Source organism: Talpa europaea (assembly GCF_964194135.1).
Source record: "Talpa europaea genome assembly, chromosome: 11".
Classification (NCBI taxonomy): domain Eukaryota; kingdom Metazoa; phylum Chordata; class Mammalia; order Eulipotyphla; family Talpidae; genus Talpa; species Talpa europaea.
In genome coordinates, this window is record NC_140078.1 from 75,211,219 (window position 1) to 75,226,884 (window position 15,666).

At 51.0% G+C, this 15,666-nt stretch overlaps 1 protein-coding gene across 1 annotated transcript in view; it reads right to left on the reverse strand.

Annotated features, from left to right (window-relative positions):
• Positions 1-15,114: 15,114 nt before the first annotated feature.
• VIPR1 (vasoactive intestinal peptide receptor 1) overlaps positions 15,115-15,666 on the reverse strand; it is a gene marked incomplete at its 3' end in the record, with an annotated part of 30,434 nt that continues 29,882 nt past the window's right edge. Inside the window, exon 13 of the mRNA XM_084247791.1 lies at positions 15,115-15,306. Coding sequence (XP_084103917.1) covers positions 15,115-15,306 — 192 coding nt within the window. The remainder of the gene's footprint in view (positions 15,307-15,666) is intronic.

Genomic DNA, 15,666 nt, shown 5'->3' on the forward strand with positions numbered 1-15,666 from the left:
GATCCTGTGTATCTGTCCCCAGAGGGTCTCCCACTCATCTTCATTAGATCAAGGGCCTCATTTTTTTTTAATGAGCAAGCGTTAAGTAGGTGTTAACTTTTTAAAGTCCTTATAAAACAGATCATTGATCCTGTACTCTCAAAATTTCTTTTCTCACTCTCATTGTCAAAATACTGATTAGTCATCGTTTTCCAAAATGTTCTGAACAAGGTCTCTTCCATCTCCAGAAATTTCAGCCTGGGTTGTCCAGTACCATTCTGGAGGCCATTTCAGGAGTTTGCCCTTTAGATTGTTCTTGGTAGAAGTCTGGAATCTAAAGAATTCAACCACAACTGCACGGGATGCTTTGGGATGAAATATGTGGTTTTGATAAATTTTTAAAGACTCTATTTTGATAGCTTTTAAAAGTTGAAAGCCTTTGCAGCAGTTATTGAGTTGATAGGGAAAGTAAAAATATCCTTTTAAGTTCACTTGCACTTGGTTATTGTTAATTGGTGGTGTATTGTTAGCGAGCAACCTTGGTATCGCTTGAAAAAAAGTTTACGTGACTGGTAACTGTGTTGGGAAAAATGTTGCCATAGTAATTTTATTTCCTTATAATAGAAATGTTCTATTTTTAAGCAAGTATCTGGACATGAAAGTTACTTTGGCAACATCCTCAGAAACTTCAAAGTTGTCTCTCCATTGATTTTACAACTCCATAGTTTTCTGCATGTCTGGCAGGTGAATTCTCAGACTTTCTGGGAGATAATTTTGAAGAGATGGTAAAGTAGAATGGGAAGTCAAGGAGCAGAGACAAATCCTTTTAGGTTAGAAGCACAAAAAAGAGGGCTTTAAGACTTGGTAAGAAAAGCTTAAAAATTTCTTCTCCAGCCCATGGGGGTGGTGTTGCCATGTGCCCCATATTCCAGGTGCTCTGGGGGTGGGGGGGGGGCTGAGCCTGCGATCCATATTCAGTGAAGAGTAAAGATTGATACTGGAGCAGGAGCTCCTCCTAGGAATGCTTCCGGTACACGAGGCTCTAGTGGACCTGTTATCCATACTCTGTTGGATGTGCTTTTTCAATAGCTACATGGGATTTGAGATTTACATTTGAAAACTAAAGGGAAAAGACACACTAGATAAACAGTACAAAATAATGACTACATAAACTCTAACCAAAAGAAGCCTCAGCTCACTGGAGCAAGTGACTCATGATAGGAAAGAAATCCTAGATACTTTGTCCAAGGGAATTACCTGGTTTAGGGTAGGCTTGATTCGGGCCTCTAGGCCCCTGTGTCATCCTTGATGCCAGAAAATGGCTCCACAGCACAGGCCTCACTCCACCAGGGACTCCCTGCCGTGCTAGCACCTTTGTTTTCCCAGTAGTTAAATACCACCTGCCCAACCGACCTCACAGGGCTCTCTCTGGGAATAGATGAAATACTGCTGAAAACAAAACCTCAAAAGTGCCTTCCGGGATCGGATGCTGCTAGCTCTTGGCCATCAGAATGTGTTATGTCCCACCTACTGTTTCCGGCAGGAATGTGGCTCAGTGGTCTGGGACAGTTTTCCGATCAAGCCACCAAAGTCCAGAGGGTCCCCTTCCCCAGGTGTGCCGATGAAGCCAGACTCTGGCTTTCTTTTCCCCAGGGTAGCCCGACTGTGGCAAGACTGTTTCCTGAGTAGAGACTGTCAAGGACACATTGCAGGTTGTATACCCCCTGGGGACTTAGAGACCCCACTGTCTGCAGTGGGCGGAACGTGCCCGCCTTTCAGCTTTTACTGGACCCCTGTCATCTGCAAACTCTGTGGACAGGCATCAAGAATCAAGGCCTGGCATTTTAAGGGGTGGGAGATGGGTGTCAGGAGTGCTGGGATGAAGACATTGAATCATCATCTTTGTCCTCCTCACCTTGAGCTCCCTTTTCTTTTCCTAGGTGCCCCCATTCTCCAGGTCTCCCCTGCCTCTTTCCACCTCTACCACACACACCCTAATCCTGGGAACAGAAGCTACAATTAGAGTCTCTGGAGGGGCTAGAAAGCCACCTTTAAGTGTCATCAGTAGGGTGGGCGTAGGAACTCCAAGTGGGAGCAGATTGCTCTGGGGCCCACCCCATCTCCTGAGCACCCCAAGGAGCACCTGTGTATATCTGGGAATCGTGTCTTGGATTAGCACTTTTGTGGTCGGCACATCTCAGAGTCAAAGACAGCAGCTAGCAAGGCTAGCTGTTTAGGGCGCAGGAAGCAGGTGATAGGCGGGGAGCAGCGCTGGGCGCTGTCTGTCTGCTGGAGACAACACAGCTGCCCCATGGCACGTGGGGACCACATGCTGCACTTTTGTCCTGGGTGCCATTTTCTGTTCTTCATTGTGGGGGGCGTGGCCCTGGAGCCTGCTGCTTGCAGTGTGGCGCAGGTGAGAGCCGGCAGGATGGGAGTTTTCATGGATACCTGATATGGTGTCAAGCCCCTGCTCAGATGTTACCTTCCAAATGTTCTGGTACAGAATCCCACACGGGTGCAGGGCAGCTCCACTGAGCACAGGAGTGCTAATAGCGATAGAGGAAGAGACTATGTGCCCTTGAGAGATGAGGGAGGCGAGGAGTGTCCTGGTCAGTTGGTCAGAAGGTCTGGAGAGTGACTTGGCTCTTCCACTCAGTCCTGTGCCTCCGTGGGCAAGTCACTGCCCAGGCAGCCCTGGTTCAGTATTGATAACATCACGCAGCCTTCTGGCCTGTTGTCACAGGCATCAAAGGGATAGTGAGGAGTATACTGGGTGAATCCGTTGTTTCTGTACAGAATGGCTTTGGGTTCATGTGGAGGTTCTGCAGGCTTCAGGCAACACAACCATGCCTTTTAGCTTTCACACAAAAGGGCATTTTTTAATAATGCAATGTCAATGGCCTTTTTTTTTTTTTTTTTTTTTTTTTTTTGCACTCCAGACAGCAGGTCGAGGAGGCCTCTCTTCCTTCCCCAGAACTACACCTTCCTTCCAGGCACAGAGCCCTTGGGACCAGAGGCTTTGGGTCTGCTCCAGCGCCCAGGGTACCTGGTTCTGCAGTTTGGGCCAGACCTCCAGGTCTGTTCTGACCCAAATGTGAAGAGTTCTGATTATCCATCTGAAAGCAGTGATGTCATACTGCTGTTGCTGGGGAAACCTCACTGGCAGAGAACCTGTGGAAAAGGGCTTGCCAGTAAAATCTGGGAATGGCCGGATATGGAAACATCTGCCCATGTGTACCTGTGGCAGAGCTGTTGCCCATAAGCGCCTTTTATTTAGGGTAAAATTACTAAATCTATTCTGTTCCTCTAATCTGTGCTTGATACCGCCTTTAACCCTTCCGTGATTCTGGGGTTGCTTCAGATGTATTATTTAATAAATCCTTCATATCATTTGACCCTCCCCCCAGGATTCTATTTTGTTATTTTAAAGATTGAGGCTGTTTTAACCAGGGCAAAACCATTTACTTCCCATATTCATTTTGAAGGCTTGCTGTCCATGTGACACAGCTTTTTACATTTTCATGTAATAATAAAGATCTATTTTGAGTAAATGATGAGTATGTTTTAACAAACTTTCACACAGTAGTGAAACCTAAACTTATGTTAATATATGTAAAGAATGTTGTATTGCCATTTATATACTATGTATATATAAATTAAATGCGGTGGTTTCAGGAGTGGGAGAAGAATAAATCTAAGGTGCTTATTAACTTGTATTTGTGTGAACAATTATTATGAGTTGAGTCCATTTTTTTAGATGGTGTGATGTGGGTCTGGCATAATGGTGTGGAGAGAGAAATTCGGTGCCTCTTAGCCAGTGAAGTCTACACAGGGACAAAGTGTCGAATAGTCTGCATTCAGCTTCAAATCTTCAGACTCTGGAATACAACCTGGAGTCCAAAACGAGCGTGGCATAACCAGAGTATCAGTGCCAGCAGTGCCCTGGAGGTTGGGCGTCCTGCCTTCAGTGCAGGCTCTGCCCCTGCCCTGCCACACTGCCCTTGCCTTGCTCTGGGCTCCTGTCTACACTGAGGTGATGAGGTTTTTCTCTCAGGACCAGCCCTGTCATGAAGTGGTCACTAGGTGGCACAGCAGCCAGACACATCCTGGAGTTCGCAGCCAGGGGACTGCACTCTTGCAAAAGCCATTCCAGGGGGCCTCCCCGGTGGCGTAGCGGTTGAGCGCTGGGTTGCGAAGCTGCCCGCAGCCTCTGCAGCGCCGGTTCGATCCCCGGCTGCTCCCCGGCCACCGGAGGAGGGTCCCACATGGTGCGCAGACCTCTCCTGCTGCCCGCTGCTCCCCTCAGCAGTGTGCTTCAGTCCTTCTGCCTGCTCTGCTCCCCACTCTGGCTCTGGTGAATTCTCTCACCCTCCCGTGCTTCTGACTGTACCTAGTGCTTGTATAAATAAATAAAAATAAATCTTTAAAAAAAAAAAGAAGACTAATCGTTTAAAAAAAAAAAAAAGCCATTCCAGTCGCAGCTGATAGAATTCCCAGAAAAGAAACAAATGCACCAACCCCTCCTGACCACATTCTAAACACAATGGGGGCATGGACACCCCAAGCCTCTCTGTAATCTGTCCTGAGTGCAAATCTTTTGGAAGCGGGCACAGACTTCCAAAATAAACACCTGGACTATTGACTTTTGGGATTTGGGAGCTGTCTTTAGATACCATCTAGTTCAACCCCTTTATCGCTCAGGCATAGAAATTGAGGCCTGTCCTATGGAGCCAGTGACAGGGTTGCCCAGAGTTCTGTCCTCTGGGCTGGGAACAAGGTGTTTGTATATCACTTGGCAGCACTCACAAAGAATAAAAGGGGATCTTGGCCCAGGAAGGGTCCTTTCTCTGCCAGGAGGGCTAGGTGCCAGTTCAAGCTGATGAATTGCCTTCTTTTTTCTTGGGCCCTCCCCTACCCCATTGGGGCCAGGTAGCAGCCAAGCACCCACGGTGCCCTCAGGGTAGTGAAGCTTAGAGGAGGCGCCTACCTGGGTGCACCTGGTGGGGATGTGAGGTCTGGCTCTGCGGACTCAGTTCTAGGTTGCCCCTGGATGGGATGCGCAAGGTGAAATAAAAGTCATTAAATTTTGAGCACCTCGGAGAGTATCTTTGTGACCTGGGATGGAAGAGTGGTTTTCACTCCAACCAATCAACCACAGGCACAACCTTTCATGCAAAATGACTAATGGATTTGATCACAAATAAGGATTTCATGGGCAAAGCTAAAAGAATAGGGAGGAGATATTTTTCAATGTCTAACACCAATAAGAATGAACCGTACAAACAATTCCTATAAATCAGCAAGATCGTAACCTCAATAGAAAGACAGGCATTTTCCAGAAGAGAATCCCCCTCCAAAGATCGTTAAGTATAAGATGTTTAAAATTACTAAAAGCAGACAAATATGTTAAAACAGTAAGACACCACCTAATGCCTATTCCTTTGGCAAAACTTCGCTGACACTAAGTGTTTACAAGGAGAAGACATTGGACTTTGTGCATGAAAATCTGAAGAGTCATGCCACAGTTATGGGATGCATTGTGTCCTCCCAAAATTAATATGTTGAAGTGCTAACCCTCAGCCCGCCCCCATTACAATGTGATAGTAACTGAAGAATCTTCTTAAAGAAAAAGTTATAACATGTGAACTCCCCCGTTCTGTGAGCATAACTAACTTTAAAAGGGTTTTTAAAGAGGAAATGAAGGTAAAATAAAGTCATATAGATAGGTCAAAATCCAGTACGACAGGTGTCCTGATAAGAAGTATTCAGGACACAGATGCACACAGAGACCACAGGAACACCGAGAGACGATCCCCACTGACAAATCACCACGAGGCCCCATTTTGCAATCATCCCAAGCCAGGTAGGCTCACCATCAGTTCTAGAAATTTGAAGGAGAATTTTGGAGTCTTTGGCATCATTTTCACAGGTTCTGATGGTAAACAGAGGACATAAGCCAGTAGGGAGGCAGCAACTTGAGGCCCTTTCCCCAGAGTGTTGCCGCCCTTTTAGCCCCTGGCCTCCTAGGCACAGGTGTGCACCCTTGCACATGCGCACACACCTGTGCTCAGGTCTCCATAATCAGGCATGAGTGCCCCATAGTCACATGCCCTCTATATTAACAAGATCCAGGCCGCAGGTGATAGCCAGAGGCCAATGGCGTAAAAGCCTGATCGACTTCATTTACCCCAAGAGAAACCTAAGAGAAACCAACCCTAAGAGAAACCAACTCTGACAACACCTTGATCTCAATTTCCAACCTCCAGAACTGTGAGGAAATACATTTCTGTTATTTAAGCCTCCCGTCTGTGGTACTTTGTTATGGTGGCCCTGACAATTTCCTCCAGTTACTTCCCGAATTTACCCACGGGTGTGCATACCTCATGATGTGGAAGCTTCAGTCCTGGTTATATCCCTGGGGAATTCTTGCACAGGCCCCTTAGGGGACAGATGTGAAGTGAATGTTTACTGAGGCATCGTCTGTGGTGATGGAGAGCAGTGTGGTGTCCATGCTGGGACTGACCTCGAGCCCTGGCTGCAGGCACAAGCAGCAGATGAAACGTGGCAGCGTGGGCGGATCTTCACAACAGAACTGGGTGGAAAATGCATTTATGAGATTGGAAGTACATGTCTGCAGAATATTTTGTAAAAATATATTGGTTGTCTACAAGGGCTGGGAGCGCGGAGTTGGCATATGGAGATAGTGACTTTGAATTTAAAAGGGGGGGGGGCAGCTTGCTAGAGTCAGTAGTCAGGCCTGAGAGCCCTGGGGGAACCAGAAGGGGGCACAGTGCCCCTGGAGAACTTGCCCGGGAGTGACCAGCTCTGACTGGACTTAAGGAGGCCAGAGAGGCCTGCCTTGGAGGGCTCTAAAGCCCCACAAGCTGCCATTGTTTGAGCTTCCAGGGCTTCTCTGGTGGGCAAGGGGGGCGGTGGGGACTGCAGCCAAGGACAGGGGCTGGCTGTATTGGTCAGGGAGGGCTTTTGGGACCCATGGGGGAGGGGGGAGTACAAAGAGGGATCCAGAGGGGAAAGCGGGCTGGTAGGAGCCTGCTCTGGCCACTAGGGATTCTCCCTTCCACATTCAGGCTGCCTGACCAGTAGTTTCCTGGCGGAGACTCTTTCCCACAGGAGGCGCTCAGCTGATGGGCTCTCACGAGGACAAGGAACACAGCTGCTGGGGAACAGAGGTGCCCCCCAGGATAGGCCTCACTTCCATCCCAGAAATAACCTGTTCTAGTCACCAAGCAGACAGTGTGAGCCTGGAGAAGTGAAGCTAGAGGGGCTGAAGGTGACCAGGACCACCCTGCCCTGAGGGGTTGTTCCAGGCACATTTCCTGAGGCCCCAGGGGTCAGAGCAAGGGCCAGGACAAGGAACACAGGGCCAGCGTGAGAGTGCACTTTCTCACAGAGCTGTCCAACAGAGCTCAGGGAGGTCATGAGCGCTCTGCAGTGAAGGTGTGCAAGCAGAAAGGAGTGGTGTCAGATGGGACCCTGGCACACACAGCCCCTGTCTCAAAGACCCTGTCTCGAACTGGATGCTGCTGTCCCCGGGGGACATTTGCCTATCTCCTGGGGTGCCTCCTATTGTGTCCATCCTGTGGGGTGAGCCAGACGCCAGTTGCAGGAAACAGCCTGTGCCAGCATCCATTTGAAGAGTAAATATTAGTCTTTTCAAGAGCTGCCTGTTCTCTGTCACTCAGCACCGAGGCCTCTGCGCCAGGGGTGGGGGGGGGGGTGGGGCCCTCTTGGTCCCCACACCCAAATGGAGTCTGTGGACCCAAGCTCTGCTACAACAGAAGGCCCCAGAAACAAGCCTCCCGTGTGCAGGCAGGCATCCCCTCCTAGTCACTGGCAAGCCAGAAGCACCTGAGTCTTTTCTTACCTGTGGGAGAGTCGAAAGACACCTGCTCGAGCCCGGTCCCTGACTCTCCTGAAATTGTTTTTCCCAAAGCGACTCCACCATCTAGAGCCTGAGGGAGGGTGGAGGAGAGTGAGGCCATCTCAAGGAGAGGAAGGTAGGATGGAGAGGAAGAGGAAAGCCCCCTGTGACTAGAGAGCGGTGGGGAGGTATAGGGTAAATGAAAATTATCAGGATTTTCTACCCTCCCGCCATTAGCATTAATGACAGACCCCTGCAGTCCTACACATGTGCCTAATGGCGGGCACCTGGAGTAGGTGTGGGCGTGCATGGGTGGGCGCACCTGGGCTGAGACTGGGGTTATAAGAGCGGTGTCACAGGGATGACAGTAGAGTAGGAGAAACAGCAACAGCAGCAGTGGTAGAGCGAGAGCAGAACCAGCAGAGGAACAAAGAAGAAGCAGAGAAGCAGAGACTAGAGAGAAGGCCAGAAAGCCCAGGAAGAGTGAAGATTTGCTGGGGGCTGGGAGACCTGCTGGTCCCCCTGCCTGCCATGTACCTACTGCTGCACTACATTTGATGTAAAAAGCTCAATAAAAGCCTGAAAAAGCCACTGAGGACTCCAGAATGCTCCTTGACCCGTCTGCCTGGATCATAGAGAACGTGCTCTGTGCCTTGCTGATACTACAGGAGGGGAGGTGAAGAATCTATCAGACATGTGTCCTGTTCTCACCCTCTGGAATGAGGTCCTGAGGGTGCAGAAGTTGAAAGTTGGACATAGAGGGGCCACTGTGCCCATTAGAAGACCCTGCTAGAGTGGTATTGTGGATTTGATGGCCTGAGTAGCACCACCAAGCCTCCCTCAGCTCCCAGAGACCTGGAAGGAATCCAGAAGTTCCTGTGTGCTCCATGGGGCATGAGGAAGGCAGCTGAGTTGGAGCTGATGGGCCTGACATGCACTGCCATGGCTAGTGGTGAGATGAGCCCACCACAGGTGCCAGGACACATCATAGCCAGGGCTGGATGGACACAGGACTGAGACTGGAGTGTCTGAGGGGCCAGAGTGAGTCAATGTGAAGCTGGTCGGCCAGGGCAGGGCTGAGGGCCCCAGGCAAGAGGACGGGCCATCCCAGCCACAGACTTCAGCTGTAGTGGCCATTTTGAGTGTCCATGGAGACACTAGTTCAGGGAACAGCACAAGGCCTTTGTGTGAGGCTCCTTGTCAGTTGTACCCCAGATAGCGCTTTCTCTGGAGTTCTTCTGACCCGCAGTGTGGGACACAAGAACCCATTGGACACACACTTGCCAACCCTGGAAGTGTGAGGGATTTGACACTGGCAACCCTTGAGCAGTAGGTGCTGGGGCCAGCGGTTATCCTGTCCTGTGCCTTGGGAGGACGGGTCTGAGGTATGTCCTGTCAGCTCCTCAGAAGATTCCTGGAAGAATGAGTTGCAGCTCATTCCTGAGCTCCTGCTCACACTGAGCAGGGAACAGCTCGTTACCCCTCCTGTGTTGGTTTCGCCATTTCTCTCTTTCGTACTTCCTGGCTCCCAGCTTCTGTTTCCTGGTCACAAGGTTTGTCTCAGGCCGCCTGCTGAGGACCAGGTTACAAGCCACCTGAAGCCCTGCGCTAGAAATTAATTCTTGCCACTGGGCATCCTCGTTGGCCCCTTCCTTATTCCGCTGAATTGAGGGGTTGGAAGGTTAACCACTACCTTTCCCATATCTATTGCTGCTGGGGATCTGGATGTTACTTAGGCTTTGCCAGAAGGGACCAGTGCATGGAGCAGGAGAAGGAGAGACCATTCCCCCTGCAGTGTGGTGGCTGATGGTGGGAGCTGGTTTATGTGGCAGCAGGTGGCCGTTGGGGTGGTGTGACCATGCGGATAGAGGTGTGCCCCAATATTCATTCCTTCAAGCCTTTCTTCTTTTAAATTCCTACATTAAATCTCTTTCTACACAGAATACCTAGAGCGTTTCCATTTTCTGCACTGAACCTCCCTCCACAACCTCCACACCACCACTCTAGCAGCATCTTCTAATGGGCACAGTGGCCCTTCTACGTCCAACTTTCAACTTCTGCACCCTCAGGACCTCATTCCAGAGGGTGAGAACAGGACACATGTCTGATAGATTCTTCCCCTCCCCTCCTCCCTCAGCCTTCCCTTCTGGAAGGCTCGTCTCTCTTGCAGGCAGGGCTGTGACTTAAGAGAGTGTGCAGAAGATGAGCTCCGTGTTAGCTATCTTCCCAGATGAAAGGAGATACACAGGAAACATTCTCTTCCCTGCCAGTGGATGGGATTCTGTGTGAGTGTGATGCCTGGGGCGGTGGCAGCCATCTTGCAATCCTGAGGAGCTAAGTCGATAGACAAAAGTCATCACACTGAGGATGGCATCGTCCTACTGAAAGGACGATGTAGGTCCATGTTGACTTCGTGGAGCCACTAAATTCAACTAGAAGCTGTCTATTTTTAGTTGGCATCACCTTGGCAGGATCTCTTCCCTCTGAACCATATGGAAGCTGGCTCTGAGCCCTTCAAGTTTTTTCCAGGCTGCCTGCTGGGACCCAAGGCTGCTGGGACTGGAGACTAGCCTGGGACTAGCATGAAGCAAGGGAGGTACTCACCCTGGGTGCAAAATTTAAGGCGGTGACAAAAACTTGTTAATCAGAATAAACAATATTTTAATGTATGATTTTAGAAAGGTAAAATGACTGCAAAAAATAATGAACAAAATATCAAGATTATGGGCCTCCCTGGTGGCACAAGGGGTTAAGACACAACTTATGAAGCTGTCCGCAGCCACTGCAGCACAAGTTCGATCCCCGGCCAGCAAGGGAGAAACCCACAGGGCACAGCAGACCTTTCCTGACTCGCCTGCTGCTCCCCTCAGCAGTGTATTTCAGTCAGTCTGCCTGTTCTGTTCCCCACTCTGTCTCTGGTGAATCCTCTCACCCCCCGCATCCCTGGCCTAAACTCCAGCTCTTGTATGCATAAATAAATAAATCTTTTAAAAATATATCAAGATTGTTTAAATAAAGAGGCAAAATAATTGACTTTGCCAATCTCACTCGTGACAGTTCACATACACAGGCAAGTCTCTGAGAGCTGGGTTTAAGGCCAGATTCTACCAATAACTTGCTAGAGATCCCAATCAAGTCCCTTTCCTTTTCTGGACACTGGTTACCCCATCTTGTCCTGCATGGGGGCTGGGGCATTGCCAGGATGGCCTTTTCCGATCTGTCCTCCTCATCCCACAGCTGGCCAAGGCTACTATCCCTCTCCCTGGGAGGCTGTGTCTCCAGGGCCATTGACTCCTGGCTATTAATATCTCAGCCATCCCTGGCCTGATCAGGGTGTTTAATGACTGCCAGCTGTGGCTCTGGCCCCTTCCCCAGGGAGAGATAAGAGCAGTTCCTGTTCCCACATGGGGGGAGGTGGGAGTGGGGAACGCCGCAGCTCATTAAAACAGGCCCTGGGTGAGTGGAGGGAATGGAGGGGCTGACACAGATGCCTAACCCCACCCTGGCCCAGCCCATGGGGCTTCCCTGGTTTCCCTACCCCATCTGGACCCTGTCATTTAGGTCCTGATTCTCAGAGCCTTGGGGCCTCTTCCCAGAAGTTTCACAGACATTTCACTCAGCATGTCCCAAACCAAGTCATCATCTCCCCAAACACTTCTCATTTTTTACTCTATATCTGGGGTCACAGCAGGGTCAGGGCCAGGGACACGGTGCCAGAGTAGGCATGGGTCTAAGGGCACAGTCAGTTCTCCTTGATTCCTGGTGTCCCTGGTCTCACCAATCCTGGATCCTCACCACCTCCTCCATATTTTATCTAGATCTGAAAGGGAGCTAGGAAAGAGACCTAACTTCTGTGCCACCTGGTCTGCTAGAGAGGGTCTACCCCCAGGATTGGGGGTCTCCAGGGCCAACTTTGGCTAATTACTAAAGTGCCCACCAGGTGGCGATAGAGATGAGCTGATCTGGCTTGACAATGGCTCCATAAAGCAGGAGCGGGTACTGGGAGCTGAAGGGAAGAAGGGGTGCAGGAGAAATTCAGCTCGTGGTTACCCCCACCCCATAGGCAGCCTGGGATCTCTGCCTGTGACTCCTGCCCTCCCAGGGCAGTGCTTTGGCTTTTCCCATTCCTGGATATGTACCCTGGACTTTCCACCTCAGGGCAGGGCCCCTCCCTGTTCTCCCTTTTCTTGTCCAAGTCTTGGGTCACTCTTGTTCCACTCACTTCCCACCCTCATGGCTGGTGACTCTGCTCTCTCCCCAGCCTTCTCTCCTCACCCTGAAGCCATGACTCATGAGTGGTAGAATTTCAGGCTCTGTGCTAAATGGTCAGGTCCAGCTTAGTCAGGGCTCTACACGTGGACTTCACATAGGCAAAGAAGCCTGTGGAGACCCTGACATGGAAAGTGGGTGCTTCCCTTTCCTCTGCAGACACCTTGCTTCTAGGATCTATGGTCAACCCATTTATTTTCCCTTGTGCCATCCCCTCTTGTACCAGCTTGAGCTCATCTCTCAGTTCTTTGCATAGGCTCTGCATATCACCTGGACCTCTAGACTTCTTGGGGCTCCCCTCTCTAGCTGCTGTCCTCTGCCAAAGCCCAGGGGACAGAGTGGGTAGAAGACTCTGGGCAGTCCCTTTCCTCATTAGCCACCCATATTTTAGTCAGGGACTAAACGAGGGAACCTATCACCCTCCCCTCTTGTGCAGGGGGAGAAAATGAGGTCCAGAAAGGGACAGGGATCTGCTCATGATCCCAGAAAAAGTCTGAAGCAGAATGGGAACTGAAAATCTGGCACTGGGTCTTCTGGACCTTACTGAGGAATATGGCAGTGGACAAGGCCTCCGGGTACAATTCAGCAAGGCACTGAGTTGGGAGGGGGGCAAGGGCAGTGAGAGAGGGAGTGCCATGCCCCAGCTGGTGAGAGGAGCATTGCCTATTCCCTGTCTATCATCCTCCATGCCTTGTAATACTAGGGATATGAGGCTATCAGGGAATCCCACCAGCACCACTAGCACGGTTGGCCTGGGCAGGGTAGGGAAGGGAGAAGGGGCATTCTCTGCCAGACCTGGGAAGTCTGGAGTCAAGGGCCACCTCCTTCTCTGTCTGACAGCTGACCAAGCCCAGGGCATGGCTTGGCTGGAGCATGGCTCTGGATGGAGAGTCCCCTCACCTGGGTATGCTGGACCACTGACTAAAGGGTATTTGCCCAGGATTGCCCCTGCTCCTGTTCACCTTTTGCCCCAGGACCACCCTTGACTCAGGTCCTCTGCAGGGTGCTAGATTAGAGCTGTCCTTGGTGATGGGTCCTGAAATGGTACTGAGTCAGATAGGCTCTGGAAGGACCCATGCAAGCAGATCCAAGCCTTTGCTAGTCCATTCTGGCCTCTTTTTTTCCCAGTTTGGCATCCATCTCCTGCTCCTGCAGCAAGAAAACCTCCTTGCAAGTTTGCAAAAAGTTGAACCCAAAGAGGTCAGCTCAGGCAATGGTTTTGGAGACATCTCTTATGACTGACGTCATCTTCTTCACCCTACTGCCCCTGTGTCTAAACCTTTCCATTGGTCAATTGTCTCTGCTCACTTGCTTGTTTGGGTGGTGTTTGCACTGTCCTCTCTGTCTCCTCTTGGCTGAACCCTGGGCAACGGAAACACGATCATCTCAGAGCCTGTGTGTTCCTTGTCCCCAGGAGTGGCTGGGGCCTCTGAGATGTCCCTCTAAACCACCTCTGAGACCTTGGACAGCTCTGTCAGCTTTTTTTTTTTTGGTTGATCCAAAAATAGAGCTATCTCCTCTTGGCTTTCTCTAGATTCAGGGGGTGACAACCTGGTATAACTCCATCATGCTCAGAAGAGAGAAGATTATCACTCAACCAGATGTGACTCAAGGGCCCTTAGAATTACGTGTTCCTCACGTGGAAATGCAGGTTTCCCAAGGCGGGTAGGAAAGCATCCAGCTTCAGTAATATTTGGACTATGCCTCTTTGCAATGGTCAGGATGATCCCAAGTTGCAAACTGTTCCCCATTTTTGGCCACACAGGAACATCAAGCACCAATGAAACCAAGCTCATTCAACCCAGCATTTATTGTTGCACAAGCCTATTTGCAGTTCTGGTGGTGGCGCAGGTAGGAAGCTGTGTGGTCATGGGGGTGCAGGGCAGACACAGGATGCTGTGACCACAGCCTGAGGCCCAGCTGATGGTGGGCTGGAGGACTGGTCGGCCACGCTCCAGGGAGGGTGGATGGGGATAGTGGTAATAACAGTATCAGTGGTGATCATATAACCAAGAGGATCATTTGTGACAATGTACAAAAGGCAGTGAAGTGTCTGTGCTTTCACCTTCCCATCAACCAGACCTGAGTTCAAATCCTGCCTGTGTAACAAGGCCAGGTCCCTGCTGTCTGTAAAACTAGGTTTCCTGATTTGTGAAATAGAAACAGTGGTTCCCATCTTGCTGGGCTGATGTGGGGACTGAGAGGCCCACAAGCGCACATCTGAGTCTGTTCTAGTAGCTGGCATAGACGTGGGCCGTCAGGGGAAGAGGAGGGCTGACGCTGTCTCCCTCATTGTCTCATTCTTCTGGGGACTTGGGCTCGGACCCCAAATACCATCCTGCTCCTCTTTAGTGGAGACTATGAGGACGCCTATGCTTCCCAAACCAAAACTCCATATCACAACCACACCTGCCTGAGGCAGAGAAACTCATTTACCCAAAAGAACTGGCAGCTAAGAGGACACTGGGGGAGGTGACTGTGTCTTCAGAGAGACACCCGCCTCAGTGGCACTGTTCAACCCAAAGAAACTTGACAATGAAGGTGCAATTTCAGGCACTGTTGGGGTGGTGGCGGCAAGTTCTTTGTCCCCTCAGATCACACTCTGTTCCCACAAGCACTGTTGGAAGAGGGGTCATGGCCTTCCTTCGATGGGTCAGGAGAGATACCAGGGGGCAGAGTCAGGCGAGTGTGCAGGTTTCTTGGCCTTTGGGAAAGGTGTCTGATGACCGGCTTCCACCCCACATCTTCCAGGGCAGGAGCTCCCAGCGCTCCAGCGTGCTGAGAACACTCTCATCCTTGCTCCCTGCTCTCCTCAGGCGGCACAGGAGCAATGTCTTCAGGGCTTCTGGGCAGTGACCTGGGGGCTGGTATCCTCCAAGCAGAGGTCTGGGGCTGGCCATGCCCAGGCAGGCTTGTGGCCCCCCAGGGCAGCTCAAGGCAGGTGGGTGCGGGCAGAAGGGGCCTTCCAGGGCTCCAGCGGGTCAGATCAGGGAGACTTCGGCCTGGAAGCTGGAAGAGCGGCGGGCGCCAGGGCTGACGCGAGTCAGCATAGAAACCTGGGTGCTGCATGTGACCCCATTGCTGCCTCCCAATGGGTGGTGGTATTTGGGGTCCAAGCCCAGGACGCCCTGCAAGTGCCAGCGCCGCCACTTCCGCCGCAACTCTGCCTGAACCTGGGAGGAGGGACAGTGTCAGGTGCGCCCCTGCAGAGCCCTGTCCACTGCTGATTGAACTGCTTTCCCTCCCGTCTAAATTGAGAGACCTGATGCTACCTGGGCCAGGCAGAGTTGATACCCGTAGGGGCAAAGGTCAATTCAAGTCATTGGAGTGGGTGGAGGTGGGAGGCAGAGAGGACCCAGGAGCAGGGGGTGGGGGGGAGTGTAAGGGGGGTGGCTAGAGAGGATACTCCCTGAAGGTGGCTGCAGTCCCTTCTTCTGTTTCCTGCCCTTCAGCTCACTTGAGCTTATCCAAGTGGGCTTTTGTGGTTTGTGCCCAAGACACCACAGTTACTCAGCCTTGCTGCCGTCACCCTC